At 41.2% G+C, this 16,672-nt stretch overlaps 2 protein-coding genes across 2 annotated transcripts; one reads left to right on the plus strand and one right to left on the minus strand.

The window, feature by feature from the left end:
- Window positions 1-2,158: 2,158 nt before the first annotated feature.
- LOC136428442 (cell division cycle-associated protein 7-like) lies at window positions 2,159-14,365 on the plus strand. Its single transcript, XM_066417939.1, has 12 exons — window positions 2,159-2,366; window positions 2,914-2,987; window positions 3,517-3,643; window positions 4,237-4,590; window positions 4,848-4,910; window positions 5,180-5,314; window positions 6,063-6,149; window positions 8,111-8,257; window positions 8,598-8,684; window positions 10,401-10,463; window positions 12,655-12,791; window positions 13,315-14,365. Exons 1-12 carry the CDS (start codon window positions 2,292-2,294, stop codon window positions 13,325-13,327), a joined length of 1,362 nt encoding a protein of 453 aa, XP_066274036.1. The 5' UTR covers window positions 2,159-2,291; the 3' UTR covers window positions 13,328-14,365.
- Window positions 14,366-14,597: 232 nt separating this feature from the next.
- On the minus strand, window positions 14,598-16,493 carry LOC136428447 (DNA-directed RNA polymerase III subunit RPC10-like). Its single transcript, XM_066417944.1, has 3 exons — window positions 16,302-16,493; window positions 15,904-15,991; window positions 14,598-14,983 (listed from the first exon to the last, which is right to left on the minus strand). Exons 1-3 carry the CDS (start codon window positions 16,467-16,469, stop codon window positions 14,856-14,858), a joined length of 384 nt encoding a protein of 127 aa, XP_066274041.1. The 5' UTR covers window positions 16,470-16,493; the 3' UTR covers window positions 14,598-14,855.
- Between the last annotated feature and the right edge of the window lie 179 nt (window positions 16,494-16,672).

Consider the following 16,672-nt stretch of genomic DNA (forward strand, 5'->3'; position numbering starts at 1 on the left):
ATCAACACTATTAGGCAATCAAAGTTTTGGAAACAAAATTGGATTAACACAGAATGTGTACGAAGCAGAAACACTGTCACAAAAATCGTATATATGTTTTTAAAAAGGGACATGTTTTTTTTATAAGGGGGCAAATTAAATCCACATATGTTTTGAAAATAGGGCCGTTTTTTTAAAGGGGGCAAATTAAATCCACATATGTTTTGAAAATGGCACATGTTTTTAAAAAGGGGGCAAATTAAATCCACATATGTTTTGAAAATGGCACATGTTTTTAAAAAGGGGGCAAATTAAATCCACATATGTTTTGAAAATAGGACATGGTTTTTCTTATGGGTCATATCTTTTAAAACAATATGCATCTTAAAAATAACCAAAATGAGAATATGAGACGAAAAAAAAACATACACCATTTTCATTTTGTACCGTGTATAAGTTTAACAGCGATCACCGATACTTGGTGGCTTCTCTGGCGATGAGCGTCGACTTACGTCATTTCCGACTTACGTCATTTCATTTCCGTTTGGAGTTTGAAATCGACCACTTTGAAATCGACCACTTTGAAATCGACCACTTTGAAATCGACCACTTTGAAATCGACCACTTTGAAATCGGCGTAACTGGAAAGCACCACTATCAAAATGGGGGGTAAATCGGAAACGATAGACCATTTTGAAAGCACCACTTTGCAAACCGGTGGGTTTCCTGGATTGGGGAATAAACTTATACACGGTACAAAATGAAAATGGTGTATGTTTTTTTTTCGTCTCATATTCTCATTTTGGTTATTTTTAAGATGCATATTGTTTTAAAAGATATGACCCATAAGAAAAACCATGTCCTATTTTCAAAACATATGTGGATTTAATTTGCCCCCTTTTTAAAAACATGTGCCATTTTCAAAACATATGTGGATTTAATTTGCCCCCTTTTTAAAAACATGTGCCATTTTCAAAACATATGTGGATTTAATTTGCCCCCTTTAAAAAAACGGCCCTATTTTCAAAACATATGTGGATTTAATTTGCCCCCTTATAAAAAAAACATGTCCCTTTTTAAAAACATATATACGATTTTTGTGACAGTGTTTCTGCTTCGTACACATTTACATGCTCTATAAGTAATAAGGACAGACTTCTTTTGGAACAGCTAGCTGAGTGAGAGCATTTCTCACTCACAGATTATGTAACTGAGCACTCAAATGGAAACATGATATCTACATGTACCTTCTGATACTAAGGTTGTCAGTGAGGAAATGTCTCTGCAACTGGTAAAAACGACCTTTAACCCTTTAGGTAAATTATTCATTGGGGTGAAAAGTTTATGGTCCAAAGTCCAGTTTACTGACTGGCTGATAGCTGAGGTCATGGGTACTAGTAAGGCTGCATGTTGAGGTTCTACATGTTCCTTTGTTTCTGGCTTGACACTGCTAAATTTTGTCATCCAGGCCATTGTCTTTTAATATCTAGTTCAACGCAAAGAGTTTGCCTGATGAAATTCCATACCACCTCCTTTTCCATATGCTCCCAGGCAAATGTCAGAAGTTCTAGAGATTATATTTAATAGTGTATCAGATTAGAAGAACATAATGGATTATCCCACATATAACGTTATATATGGTCCATCTACTGTAAAATGATAAACCATCCATATGAAAATGCACGGAAATAGAACTTACCAACATAATAATTTACCAATGGCAACATGTTGCAACAATGGTATCACTTTCAAGGGAAACTTGCACTTTTCAAAATCTCTCAAAACGTCACCCAGCCGGGGACATCCAGCTACATTTTCCCTGGTGTAGTACATCGGTGCATTATAATTACGGGGTACACTTTTTTTTCATAAATCACGAAAAGGGATAGGCCGACAAATTATCCGGAAGTCTGACTACAGATGCCTGTCTTCCCTGCTAATGTCGCAAGATGTCGCTGCAGCAAGTACACAACAACACATGGAGCCGCAGTGCTCGCGCCACTAGCGGAGGCTTCTCTGACCTGTATGTGACCTGGAAAAACAACACCATTTATCGACGATTTACAACATCGTTATAAATTCAAAAGCTGTGATATGAATGATAATATTTATTGATTGATAAATGAACCGACATGTGGTCTATGTTCTTCTGAAAAAACATCGAACTACATTTTACGTGGATGTACAATAGGAAAAGTTTTGCGTAAACAGTAGCATAGGTGGCAGATTTAAAGCTGTAGAAATCGAATAGGTTGTGCCGAATTTCCTCGATTTAACAGCAAAAACTGCATTGGTGAGCGATATTACTGAGTATGGCAGCCTGGGAACCACAGCCTGGCGACCGAGTGTTCGCCAAAGTTCGCGGCTATCCGGCTTGGCCGGGGAGGGTGAGTTTTAGAGTACTCAGATCATGAGTTCTGAGGTTCACGCCTTTTGAGGAGTTGAGCTGAGAACGAATGATTTAAATCAATCAAACTTGACGAAAAACCTGACACATCGGTAGAGTGCGACTTGCTAGGTTTATCACCCCTGTATATCCCAATGTATTTGTTTGTAAAATTGTGGATCTTCTTGTGAACAGTGGCACCGATAAATTATTCAGTAGAAGCACTGCAGTGGTTTTGTTGGTGGGTTTATGGAAAACTCAGTAACAGCCGTCAAAGGCCGTTGATGACTGGTCCTTATGGCTACCAGGCTTGGACCCGAAGACATGCAATTGAACAACAATAACAACTTTTGTTCAGACAGTATACGTATTTTGCACAGATTGATACAGTTTGAAGTTGTTGTTTTTTGCAGTATCAAGAGTGGTGAACGACAAAGAGCTGCATTAACAGGTTTTTGTGCATGGCCTTGAAAATCACCAGAAAAAAATTACAGGTGGAGATATGCAAATCATACTCCCCACATGTAATGATTTATATCTCCCTACAGATTGAGGAAGACCATCCCTTGATTCAGAAATCGGCAAAGAAGCATGTGGTTTTCTTCTATGGAACGCATGAAATGTAAGATATTGTTATTTTAGTTCTACCTTGACAGACCATTGAATAAGTGATTTTAGGGATTGTAAATATGCTTTCTCCGACAAAAAAACGCACACCTCACCACATCTATGGTGGATTTATTATAGTCAGGATTTTCTTTGAGATACCAACATCTGCTTTGAGATAACAAATAAACTTAGCATGCCCCTACCTCACCCCAGTATAATAATATCCAAGCAGATGTATGGATAGTATGTCGCATAGCACTTTCTGGCTGCCCTTTTTTTTTTGAATGTGTGTAAAAAAAATGGGTTGAATTTTAGATAGTTCACAAACCAGTAGCTTATTTAAAGTGTCTTATTACAAATCATACATCATCTACAATGTATATAAAACTGTGTTTTGTCTATCATATGTATACTTTGCTATCTTTCTTCTCCTTCTTCTTACAAAGAAACCAAGGAACAAACAAATTTGTAGTACATGTGAAGTTACACCTGAACAAATATTGAAAACGTTGCATGTCATCTCCTTATGTGTTCTGTTTCAGAGGCACACTGTCCATCAAAGACCTGTACCCATACGAACAGTTCAAAGACAAATTTGGCCGTCCCAGCAATCGTAGAGGTTTTGCTGAGGGTCTCCGTGAGATTGAGGACAACCCTGCAGTTCAGCATGTGAGTATACACTGTACTGCTGATTTTACTCATTTCATCGCCATGGTGCTGAGGTCATGCAGACTCTGGTGGTACAGGTATGTTGAACGAGGCAGTGGCTGCATCAACACTATCACAAAGCTTCAGTTACCAGGCAACAGAGGTCGTTGTAGACTAAGGAAAATCTTAGGGGTGTTTCAGAAAGGACATCGAGGTGTGCGGCCTCACCAGTGTGGACCTACTGGACAGAGCCGCTTGGAAGCGCGGTGTGAAGACTAGCCGACTGTTGCACACCCGTGTGTCAGGAACCCCTGTAGTAGTATAATCAAATACTGATACACATGTACATGAAACCAGAGCCCCAAACTGAATGATATTCTGGCAATGTTGTTGGGACATTTTTGTGTCCTAAGACATTTGCACATATAATGCCTTATTTTTTAGCGTGTCTGTATCAATGTAGTGTTAGCATCCTTCTCCATATCCTTTCTTAGTCAAGGAGTTGGATTGTACACAAGAGATAAATCATAGAGAGTTGAAATAATGGTATACAAGTGGGATAGCTTGAAGCATATAAATAAGGTTTTATCAATCGATATTGTTACTTTCTATAGGTTGAGATGGATGATGATGATGATGACACAAGTGAGGAGGAGGAGGAGGAAGAAGAGGAGGGGGAGAACGAAGAGGAGGGGGAGAACGAAGAGGAGGGGGAGAACGAAGACTCTGACAGCGACAATGACAATATCAAAGACGACGACATCAAAGAGGAGAGACAGGAGGAAGAGACGGTGAAGTCCCCGGAAAGCAGTCCCAGGCGTCAGGCTGAGCTGCAGTCCTGGAGCTGGGACACAGAGAGCGACTCTGATGATGATGATGATGATGATGGCTTACCAACACTCCACCCCGGCGCACAGAGTGAGATTGAAGAAAGGAGACGTAAAAATGTGGAAGAAAATAAGGCCATGGTTAGAGTCCACTTTTGTCTTACTCAACATTTTGACATTTTGAATATCCACCTAAGACATGCATGTAGATCTCTGACTAATGCATAATGTATTTTGAAATGGCCCTTTGCTACTTTATAAGAGTGGGATATAAAAGTATCAGGAGTAGTCCTGAAGCGTCTGTAAGGGTAAGGATCCATAGTTGTTTTTCTTCATGTTAATAAGTTGATTCTATTGGCACGTATGTGATGTTAAGTGTTGACTTCAATTTTTTTCAGCTGAAGCAGGCATTGGCAGAACTGAAGTCAGAGTTTAACATCCCGCTGAAGAAGGCAAGGAAGGTAATGTCTTTCTTACCCTACTCATCTTTTATACTGCTACTGTTTTCACTTAAATTGCAAGGTGCAAAGATACCAGTCTTACTGTTATGTAGCCCAGAATATGATAAGGATTACATGTAAGTATGTGTTTGCCAAGCTGTGTTAAACCACAGAACATCATAAAAGATAGAAATGCTTGGAGAAGCAGAGATGAAAAGATGACATGAATTTTAAATCATTGCTCTGGTTGCAGTGACTTAGTTTGCATTTGTTAATTATGTTACACCTAGTCGCCATCCAGAAGAAGAACGATGGGTGATGACAACTTCGTCCCCAGGAGAAACCCAAAGCGACTGAGCTACTGCAGTACCAGGACAAGTCCCCCCATGACCAGGGCTCGTGGCAATGACAACAACAACACCCCTGTAGGACACCTCACTTTCCATAGTTTTATATCTCCACTGTTGGACAGATAACTACAAACATTCTGTCGTATTATATAGTCAATCCAGCAAGCTTCCTTGTTGTTTTGGTAGCAGGGTTTCTTTTACAGTGAGCGGTTGCTAGCCCTTACCCTTTAAAGTGCAGACCCCTTTTAAGTACATGTACTTGAGGCACCTCCTCGAACACAGGACATTTTACGTCCCTTCCAAAAGACGGATACAGCTCCAACCGAGATGTCCTGCCCAGGATTGAAGCAGGGTCTCCCCGTTAGCAACTACATGTAATTGGAGCCAGGAGCTCAACTGGCTGCTACTCGTTGAGCTATAGTGACATCCCTACAGTTGGCACCAGTTAATTTGATTTCCTAATGTGCTGATGGAAAGCTCTCATCATTAGTTAAAATCCTTCCCTTTTGGTGTATAGGGCGGTGTTCATTTTCTTTTCTACAGCCCTTGTGCAAGTGCTGTAGCAAGGGGCTAGTAACCATGTTTAAAACAGCGTACTGTCAAACCCAATTCAATGCTCACCTCCGTTTTTTTGCCCTCGTACCACTCAGTTGTGCAAGCACTGTAGCAGGAGGCTAGTTTAAAAAAAACACTGTCAAATCCCCAATCTATTTATCAATTTTCATTATTTATTTGATCACTATGTTTCTGCTAAATGTTGTTGTTATTAACTAAATTGTCAATATTGTCTCTTGTCATTGAGATTGTGTAATTTTTATTTCAGAAACTACGTTTCAAGTTTGGCTTCATGTTCAGTTCGGGAAAAAGACAAGGGAGCGATGGGGAGGACGAGGACGAAATCCCCCTCGAGGTCAGTAGCTCTCATCTGTACTTGAACCTGAAGTAGGCGACACTTCTGCGTACTTCAGATAGGTGGTGCTTTTGTACACTTGATGTAGATAGCACTTGCAAATGCTTGGGCACTTTTATAAGTGATACAAATTGATGTGGCGTAATAGAAACTAGCATTGTGTACAGATAGGGAAGACTGCTATACTTTTGGTCACAAGTAATTAGATAACTACAGGCCGATCTCCCTGTTGAACATCATCCCCAAAGTGTTAGAAAACCTAGTAAACAAAAGACTGACGGAGCACATCTCCCCGCTTCTGACACACCATCAAAGTGGCTTCCGCTCGCACGACAACACAACACTCCAATTGATCCGATTAGCTGATGAATGGACCAAAGCCATGGACAAGGGAGAGGTGGTTGGCTGTGCTTTCCTGGACCTGCGTAAGGCCTTTGATAAAGTTTGGCACAAGGGTCTTCTAGCCAAACTCGAAGGGTATGGGATCTGTGGGCCGCTGCTCGAGTGGTTTGCCAGCTACCTTGCAGACAGGCGTCAGCGAGTGGTTGTCAACGGCGCAACATCTGACTGGAGAACTCCCCTCGCTGGCGTCCCCCAGGGCTCCGTCCTAGGACCTACTTTATTCATCTTGTACATTAACGATCTTGCCTCCAGTTGCAGAGCATGCGACGCGAACATGTTTGCAGACGACACCTCACTCTCAACAGCTCACCGTTCCGTCCAAACTGTTGTAGACTCTCTCAACAGAGATCTGGCTACTGTATCCGACTGGCTACTACTTTGGAAACTCGAGGCCAACGGGGACAAATGTAAAGTCATGTACCTTACTACCCGCTCCCTCCCACAAACGATCCCCCCAGTCGTCCTGGCCGGTACTACGCTACAAATCGTCTATAGTCACAAGCACCTGGGAGTGACTATTACCAACAAACTCACATGGACCCTGCACGTCGAAGCCACGACTAACAAGGCAAGACGGACTGCTGGCATGCTCTGCACCCTTCGAAAAAAGGTGCCTAAGGACACACTGCTCAGGCTGTACAAGATCATGACTAGACCGGTCTTGGAATACGCCGACATTGTATGGTCAGGCCTCACAAAGCGGGACGAAAAACTGGTGGAATCTGTTCAATACCGCATGGCAAGAATTATAAGTGGTCACCATGGAATTCCGTACCCCTCTTACCGCACCGTCTACTCCCAGCTGTCTCTTCCGTCGCTTGTCTTTCGCCGCAAACTCCACACAGTGACCACTCTCTACAAACTGTTCAACGGTCGTTGTCCACCTCACTTGCAAGGTCTTCTGCCACCAACCAGATCATCATCCATTGATTCTAGATACTCCCTAAGAAACGGAAACAATCTCTCTTTCCAAACACCAAAAAGTGTGAGAACCCAGAGGGCCTTTTTCTATAGAGCCACCCAACTGTGGAACTCCCTTCCATCCGACACACGGACTGCCCCCGCACTTTCTACTTTTAAAACCATGGCATGGAAGTCACTGGGGGACCCCTTCTCTGTTTAAATCTCCCCGATCTACTACGAACTACTATTCCAATGTACAATCCCGTATCTGTATTTTCTTTCTTTTAGATTTTATAGTGGTATTCATAGAATGTTTATGTACTATATTGATTCAATGTAAGAGTTGTAAGATTGTACGTTGTATTTTTAACTAATGTATTGTATTTTATCATGTACTTTTGCAGCAAGGCTAGCCCCTTGTAATAGCAGTAGCTAGTCGGGCAGCCTTGGCTGTTGTACACTGTACGCAGCTGAACAAATAAATAAATAAATAAAGTAATTAGATTAACACTGATTGTGCATTTACGGTCTTTTCTAATCTCATCTGAAGGAAGAGGGCACTGTTGCAGGCAGCCTACGGAAAATGCACAAAGATATCGCATAAAAAAGATGGTCGCTGAAAGAAGGCTGATGTGGTTTTTATCTCTTTTTTTAAGGAAACAGAGCTGCCCCAACCCAAACGCCGGCGGAGCGGGGGCTACAAGGCGCAGCCTCACCGCGTGGTGCCGGTTGAAGAGATCACAGAAGAAGACTTACAGCTGGTAGCAGAGAGGGTGGCTGATAAAGTGTATAATTCTGTTCATGTAAGTATTCGGTGAATGTACATAATATGCAGTACATAATTTCTTAATTAAGACCCTTCCCACACATTTTGGTGTCCAGGGGCGATGTTGTTTCTGTAGCCATTGGGCCTCCTGGGGCTAGTGTTCAACTCCCATACCCTTTCCCATAAGTGCTGAGTGCTAAGCAGAGAGTCTTTAGTTTGACCCAGCCAGGGCTTGAACCCACGGACTCCCCCCCAAAAAGTGAACACTCTAGGGTCGCATCCAGTACACAAAAGCAGTTCACATTAAGATCTGCCATTGTCTAGCCAAGCACAATTTTGATACAATAGTAAATTGAATTGCGTGTATTTGCCTCCAGGGGACAAGCTGCCATCAATGTCGACAGAAGACTGCAGACACCAAGACAACCTGTCGCTCCGAGACCTGCCTGGGCATCAGAGGACAGGTAAGACTTGGCAATTTTGGCGATGCCTTAGGGGTGGGGGCATTTCCTGTGTGTTCCTTTTGAATGTCAAGTAAAAATATCAACACTGAATGTGACTTATGTATGTTGTGTATATTGTTCACATCACAAGCAAGCTAATACACTATGGAAAATACCTGCATGAAATTTTTAAAGTCTAGCTGAATGCAGCATGAAAGTTAACCTGACATGGCCTTACCACTATAGATTCTATAGTCAAAGATTGAAGTATGCTAGAAATGTTTGTAGTAGGGATGCGGACCTAAACCCATTTTCAGGTTCAGGTCCGGACCTGAACCTAAAAGTTTAGGTTCAGGTCCGGACCTATTAGGTCCGACCTGAACCCATGGCATATCTGACTAATTGCCAAACTTCTATTTACTAGTACTTGGAGTGTTCTTACAATGCACTGTGATACACATACATGTACTTTTATACCAGTGTAACGCTGTTTGTCATAGACCAAGACTGATATCATGTTATTGTACACTAACCTGAGAGTATAACACAATGCTAAGTCTGTTGCTTTCTTCTATCAGAATAAGGTAGAATTATTAAAGTTCTTAAAAATGAACGAAATAAGTAATAATGACTGATCAAGACTGTGAAAGGAAAAATATTTTCCAGGGCAAAATCACTTTTTAAAGGAAACCAATAAATGAGATTAGACTTTGTCAAGTTGGAGTCCAACACAAATCACATTAAAAAAAATCAAATGCAAAAAAAAAAAAAAAAAATTGAAAAAATATATACTTGAATTTCTCTCTGAACTCGGCCTTTTGACATTCTGGCATGCCCTTCATCTGTTCAAGGCACCTGGTATTCATTAGAAGTTCATTAGCAGCAAGTCCCGCACCGCTGATATCACAGGATATCACAGTCCTTTTGGGAGGCCCACTGCAGAAACATATCCCTGATTGCCGCGATCAAGCCATCTTGATCCAATTTGTGGCAGAAAAATAATAGCCAGCTTCTCCTGCCCCGGACAGATTTTGCCCTTTCCGTTTTATGCTGCGGGATGACATCTTTATATGCCCAAGCGTCAACGAAAACAGTTCGTCACGTCTTCTCACTTCAGTTCCCGCGGCTGTGGGTGAAAGGTCATGAAGTCTCGCGAAGTCTCGCTGTCTAGGTCAGCTGACCTTGCATGTAACCTATATCAAATCTCGCGAGAGCAGCTAATTCAAAACAAATATGGCGCCTAGCGCCTCGATCGGTGTCGAGAATGCCAATTTTGATCGTGTTTTGCACAATCTAACGGTGTATCTACCGCGATAGGAATATTCTTTACTAATCACAACATATTTCATGACCTGATACATTGTCTTGTGGTGGTGCTGGGATATTTTCACGGAGAAAAGATCGTTTTCGGGAAAGATTGCTTGTTGTACCTCAGCATGCAGATAATATGACCGCCATGAATGGCAATGTTTTCCTCTTTTTCGAGCGCAAGTTTTGCGATTTACGGAAGGTTTAAGATGGTCTAGAACGAAAAAGATATAATGTGAGTGCTAGATTTTTTTACCGGTCCAGTACCGAAAAAACTGGAAAACTGGGTTTCGGTTTTTTGGACCTGAACCGAAACGTTTTTTTCAGGTAATAACCGGACCTTTATAACCTGTACGCATCCCTAGTTTGTAGTTTTGGATACAGTATATGTGATAAAGATGCGGTGACAATCTTGAACTTTAATTTCAGTTCTGTGGACCTTGTCTGCGCAACCGGTATGGAGAGGAAGTCAAGGAAGCACTGATGGATCCAGTTAGTATTATCCTTGTTCATTCATACTTTGTCTATTTCATTGGTTAGAACATTCATCACTGGTATGATGTGTCTTTTTAGTTTGTTTTCTTTGTCTCATCCTGGAAGTTCAGAATCTGTTTCAAACGTGCAGTTTGTTGCACTCCTTTTTCAGATTGAAAGCAAGCCATTTTGTATATCTCATGTATTGAGATGGCTTTGTTTCATGCAACACTGCTGTTTTAAGTTAAAGGGGCATATTGTTACTCTCCAAGCAGAGCATGGGTTTCGGCTGGTTTTTGACGTGTTTTTAGGCGTTATTGTCGTGCTTTCTACTTTGTCATTTTTTTTTTTGTCTCGCAAACCCAAGCTCTGCCGGCACTGACCTCGGGGCGGGGCAAACCTATTTACTTCCATTGAAAAAAGGTGACAGTACTCCTCCCCGAGAACCATTAGATAATCATTAGTGGTAACAATTTTACTGCCCCGGATTATCACACATCCGGCAAATGTTGAGCGGCATTCACCAGGCCGCGCCGGTCCCCCGCTGACTGCCCTATTCATGCGACAGGCTGGTGTCCACGATCTCACGCCGGCATGATCATTGATAGCATCATAGCGTACATTTCCATTGGAAACCTCACAAGAAAAATACAATGATGCATGAACAAGACATATAAAATAAATATGTATTACGTATTAACTTGAACTGCATTACTAGTAATTATTATTATCATTATCTCAGGCATCGTTAAATGGATTATGAACGGGAACACGTGCCTTGTTTACGTTACATGCGGTTACCAATGCCGCCGCTCGCTGTGTTCAGATTGGACGGAACTTTTCAACAACACCAGCGAAATTGGCGACGGAGCGCTACCAACAGAGACTAAAAAATCCCCACGACACCAGAGGATTGTACAAATTTCTGTGTACTTTGTTCTTTGATGGTTTTTGGATGGTGTAAATGAAGTACGGTCACGATAGGCAAGTCATTTGCTGACGGACATGAAGCGACTTTCCAACATGGCGTCCTGATTCGGTTTTGTATGTAACGTTATTTGTGGGTAGTAGTTTAGAGACTTTTTGAGATTCAACGATATCCTCCCACTACAGCATGACATTTCCGCAGTGGGGATTAAAAATGAGAGAATCTATGGCTATTTCGGGCTGTACATCGTCTTCTGGTACGACGGCCCAAATGGCCTGGATCGTAGTTGAGTATCGTGGAGACTTTGTAAACTCCAGATGTCTTTGGTTGCATGTTGAGCTATTATTTTCATACGAAAGTAATTGCAGCTAGCCAAGGAGTAGGGGAAGCGTAAGAACATGGCATGAAAACATGGCCACGACCGATAGACCGAGGATTATGTCCATGGTGAGACTGGGCCGGAAATTCTGTGGTGCGTGGGGAGGGAATCCCGTGCCTGGCCGGGCACGCTTCGCACTAACTTGTGAAACGCTTGTTATGTGTTGGAGTGATTAGGTTTATTAGGCATTGAAGCTTCCGTCTGCCTGCAGAGCTTGGGTTTGCGACACAACAAAAACGATGACAAAGTAGAAGGCATGACAAAAACGCCTAAAAACACGTTAAAAACCAGCTGAAACCCTAGCTCTGCTTGGAGAGTAGCATATTGTGACATGAGCATAAAACAAAATTCTTTGTTTTTGATTATTTTTCTACATCATTAGTTGAATCTACCTTATTACACTGCACAGCAATATTCATCACGTATGGATGCGGCTTTGTAGTATCGTGCGGACGTCTTAAAAAAATTGTATAGGCAATCCCCACCACCACTTGACTTGTCCGCCATTTTGTCGAACCATCGCCGAACACGCGATCGAACGTGCGACGTTCTGAAGTTTGATCACTTGTGGTGATTTTCCTATGACGCTCGATCTCCGACCGTAACGGTCGATTCGATTATTTCTTAGCGTTCTACGCTTAACTTGCGGGACACAAGTTAACATGTAAATGAACCAGATTTTACACGTTTTGCGTTTTTCGTCGTTTATTAATGGTGGAAATGTGACAAAATGACGGGAATACGTTGGAAATAAGTAACAAATAAGTTACAAATGTGAATCTTATTGTAGATCTTTCAAATTCTTACTATTTGAAGTTTTTGCCCACCAGATTCTACAATATGCCCCTTTAAGAACGGTTGTTGTTCCTCAATCACATACATCTTCTCCCTGTTGTCTACAGGACTGGACCTGTCCCCCTTGCAGAGGGATCTGTAACTGCAGCTTCTGCCGGGCAAAGAAAGGCAGAGGTGCCACAGGCATCCTCATTCACGCCGCCAAGCACCATGGTCATGGCAACGTGCATGCTTTCCTGAAAAGGTAAATCTAGGTAGTGGAGCCTACGAAATTGTCCTTCATTTATTACCTTTGTTAAAAAGGTAATGTTTTGTGTGTCTGTGTGTGTATTTGAGTGTACAGCTTAACTCAAGAATCTATAGATGGATTGTTATGATATTTGGTATGTGGATAGGTCTTGACAAGATGGTAGAGTTTTGTTGTAGCCCCCCTATCAACTTAATATGGTACTGCAGTAGAAGTTGTAGTTTTCGTATTTCGTGTTCTGAACTGAACATGCTATGATCATGACTTTGAAAGGTAGGTTTTGGCTCAGGAAAAAGTGGTGTAGGCTTTGGCCCCTTTAGCATAACTAGAAGGTTTTGAGGATTTCCATGATTTTTAAGTTTTAGGTAACTCAAGAGAAAAGTAAAATAATTGCACACAACTTATTCATCAATTTGTTCACACCCTGTTCTGGGGGTCTCTCCTCTGTTTTTAGTCTGTGCGGGAATAGATTTACAATAAGACTGCCATCATTGATTCTGACGCATTTTCTTTGCTTCAGTCTAAAAGCCTGATGTGCAACACTCCACCGGAGGTTTACAACCTGTCAATGTTGATACTACTTTGCCATACCATCTTCACCAAGAGCCATCTAGTGCACCAGTATCACCTTAGTGTACTACAGAATACTAGCACTAGTTTACTACACATTTATCTACTTTAACTCACAGCTGTAGTATTAACCTTCTCCCTGCTAAGGTAGCCATTTGGCACCAAATTTGTATTGGTTACGGGGTTTAGACAGCAGGGAGAAGGTTAAAGATATGCAATTTGATGTACATGTTCTGTTCTTATAGTTGGTCGAGGATTCTTTCGGTGGATCCACAAAAACCAAATGCATGTTAACTACTGTATGTTAGTCTAAGTCCCTCACATAATTTGAGGTATGCAGAAGTTGTGCTATACTATACATCAAGATAGTTGCAATCATTAAAACTACTTTCTTGCTTCTTATAAACTGGGACTGTTTCAGTTGACAGGGCAAACATGCAATAGTGGTGTAGGCATTAGGGTACTTGTATGCAAGACTCAGTATGCAATGTTAACATAGCGCCAAATAAAAAGGCCCCACACAGAGGTGAGGTATTAAGAGTATCATAAATGAACACCCATGTGGAGATACTTTATTCACAGTTGTCATAAATGAAAAGACCCATGTAGAGATTTATTAACGGTAGTTATGTGTTAAAAGACCCATGCAGGGAAGTGTACTTGTAGTAAATGTCTTAAATTTTAAATCACCCCAAGAAGTATATGATTCACTGCCATTTGTGCAACTAAATTTTATCCTGTTGTGGAAGTCTCAATTGTTTCTTTCCTGGCATTTTTTTAATGACTATGGTTAAATGGATTGTAGAAATATAGAAACAGCTACTGTACTTACAAGTCTGTATTAATTGTCACTTTTAGAATATGCTATTTCTTTTTCAGCATATGGTTGTATTGAGATACCGTAGTGCTTTTTAGGTAATATCCCGTCAGTCACATATAATGTAGACTCTCAGCATTTGTCACAGACATGTTGTGTAATATTAAACCATTCTTTAAGAAAATGCCCTTTTTCTTGTGTGATGTCAAACATTTATAGGCAGGAGGAAAGAAAAGAATGTCTATTGAGATTTACCATGAACATTTGAAACATTGGAGTTTGGGATAATGAACTGGTTTAATGCCCAATAGGATGTTCAAAATTTTCCTGAAACAAGAATGGACAAAGACTTTGTCTACAACTCAGTTTTTGTTACATGGTGAACATTTAGAAGAACACAAGATCAGACAATACAGTACATATGCAGGTATGTACTTTATTCTGGTACGTGATAAGCAGCTTTGCCAGAGACAGCTCTTTCGTGGATGAGGGTAGGGTTAAGCCTTTATGTGCCCCAGCAAAATAAAACGGCTCCCTAACAACTTGAATTTTAGTTCTTACATACAAGATCTGTATAAATACACATAAAGTACTTGGCTAATGTGTGCCCATCTGCCTCAGGCTAGCAAAACAGCAACAAAGTATGTACAGATTTTCATTAAGAACTGTATCTTTCAGTCTTTCCATCGATGGCCACATTCTGGGCTACAACACTTGTAAAAGGTGGTCATTGGCTCATCAGCTGATCTGGTCTGAATCTGCATAAAGTAGGCTCGGGGATGTTCGCACTTGGGGCACTTTTCTGCAGAGGGAGACATTGAGGAAGGAATGATGTCAGTATACGTGTACTCAGCCTCCCAAAAGGTAAGGTAAACCAGTCATCCTTTTTTGAGGGGAAGCGTGATGCTTTTTCTAATGGCTGGCTGAAAGTGCAATGTTTTCAACCAAGCATACATTGGAATACATAACTCTTAGTTACAAGAACACAATTTCTTTTATGTGTGGTCAGCATAGCTGCCCTTCCCATAAGTGTTTTTACTTCTTTTACACACATCTGAGCTTTCTGAGGGCATATAGAAGAACCCAGCACAACTAGCAGTGTATAATGCTGAAAGGCAGTTGTACCATTTGGCCAAGGAGGTTTGGTTGAGCTATCCCCATACTTAGGACTGACTACAAAGGAAGAATGCATCCCTTACCAGAATGGCAGGGTCCCTATCCACTATGCCAAAACGGTATGTCAATTCATAACTATCACTAGAAACGAGAGACCATGCTGTCTTCCTCCTTTTTTCTGAGCTGGTTCATCTGTCAATCCCTGAATTGGTACTTCCTAGCAGTATCATGGGAAGATTTCGCAAAAATCTCATCTCATGAATGCATCCAGAAATGACTATCATGTCGCAATACTTTCCATACATCTGCTGATGGGAACAACAGTACAAGCGATCGCGATGACCTCACAGTAACGCAGTGGTAGGCAAAAGTAATCTGATCTGCGAACTTGAATATCAATTAGTAATCTAATCTGCTGATGTCCTTTATGCCTACCAGTTGTGGAATACCCTGGATGTTAACAAAAACAGCAATCGCTTATATACAGGAAGGACAATCAACCAAAAGGCATGACTTGAGTTGGGACATGTTGGCACAACCTTTACGCCATCTAACTGTTATGAGAAATGAAAAAGAGGATATCTCCAATGTATTGAAATTGCTGACCTTCTGTGGAGTCCACGTTTGCCCAGGCCTCAGGTCCTCCAAGGACATCGTCAACTTCCTTCAGCTTTGGGTACTTCTTAAAGGAAATCTGTAAAATAGAAGTGTCATAATTTACCAGAATTTCAAAGCAGAAAGCTCAGATTGATTAGAAGCCTGGTTACTTGTATATCCCTTTTTTCTTTCAAGGTACATGCCCTTCTCTATGATGGGGGTTCCGTTTTCGAGGAGGTGCCGAGGTGCCTCGAACACGTTACAACAGCCTTATTACTCAGATGGGTACCTACTGGCTGTAAGTGTAATGAATACAACATGATGAATTACGATAATAATTCCATGGTCCGAAAAACTTAGGGGGAGGGGGGCCGGCAAGAAAACTTCCGACACAAAATCCACCTTACCTTATGTGTGATGTTGTAAATGTATGGACAAGTTTGACAGCCGAATCTGTAACATTTTTCACCCTCTTCTGCGACTAGCAAGTTTGCACAAGTTGGACAAAACAGCAGCATCTTTACGCAAAGTTTCTTCTGTGATAGGATAGTTGCGAGCGAATGGGTTGAGGTCATAGGTCGGAGAAACTATAAATATCCCCGTATTTGATACCGCAATTTCGCATCAAATTGCAGAAAAATTACACCACGTTACATAACGATAAAATCACACAGTTAAAAATTATCATTTACCTTATATAGAATATTGTGTGTCAAAACTGTTAGGATATATTTCGCGTAAATAAAGATAAACCATGTTCAGCGAATGTAAGAACCTA

Source organism: Branchiostoma lanceolatum, chromosome 2 (genome assembly GCF_035083965.1).
Source record: "Branchiostoma lanceolatum isolate klBraLanc5 chromosome 2, klBraLanc5.hap2, whole genome shotgun sequence".
NCBI classification, from domain to species: Eukaryota; Metazoa; Chordata; class Leptocardii; order Amphioxiformes; family Branchiostomatidae; genus Branchiostoma; species Branchiostoma lanceolatum.

What these genes read in the sequence shown, in the direction of transcription:
- LOC136428442 (XM_066417939.1), top strand. Translation starts at nt 2,292, where the DNA reads ATGGCAGCCTGGGAACCACAGCCTGGCGACCGAGTGTTCGCCAAAGTT. An exon ending in CGCTGAAGAAGGCAAGGAAG is followed by an intron (nt 4,911 to 5,179) that starts GTAATGTCTTTC and finishes TGTTACACCTAG; the next exon opens with TCGCCATCCAGAAGAAGAAC. An exon ending in AAGTGTATAATTCTGTTCAT is followed by an intron (nt 8,258 to 8,597) that starts GTAAGTATTCGG and finishes ATTTGCCTCCAG; the next exon opens with GGGACAAGCTGCCATCAATG.
- LOC136428447 (XM_066417944.1), bottom strand. Translation starts at nt 16,469, where the DNA reads ATGACCTCAACCCATTCGCTCGCAACTATCCTATCACAGAAGAAACTT. An exon ending in TTTACAACATCACACATAAG is followed by an intron (nt 15,992 to 16,301) that starts GTAAGGTGGATT and finishes TCTATTTTACAG; the next exon opens with ATTTCCTTTAAGAAGTACCC. An exon ending in AAACGTGGACTCCACAGAAG is followed by an intron (nt 14,984 to 15,903) that starts GTCAGCAATTTC and finishes CTCCCTCTGCAG; the next exon opens with AAAAGTGCCCCAAGTGCGAA.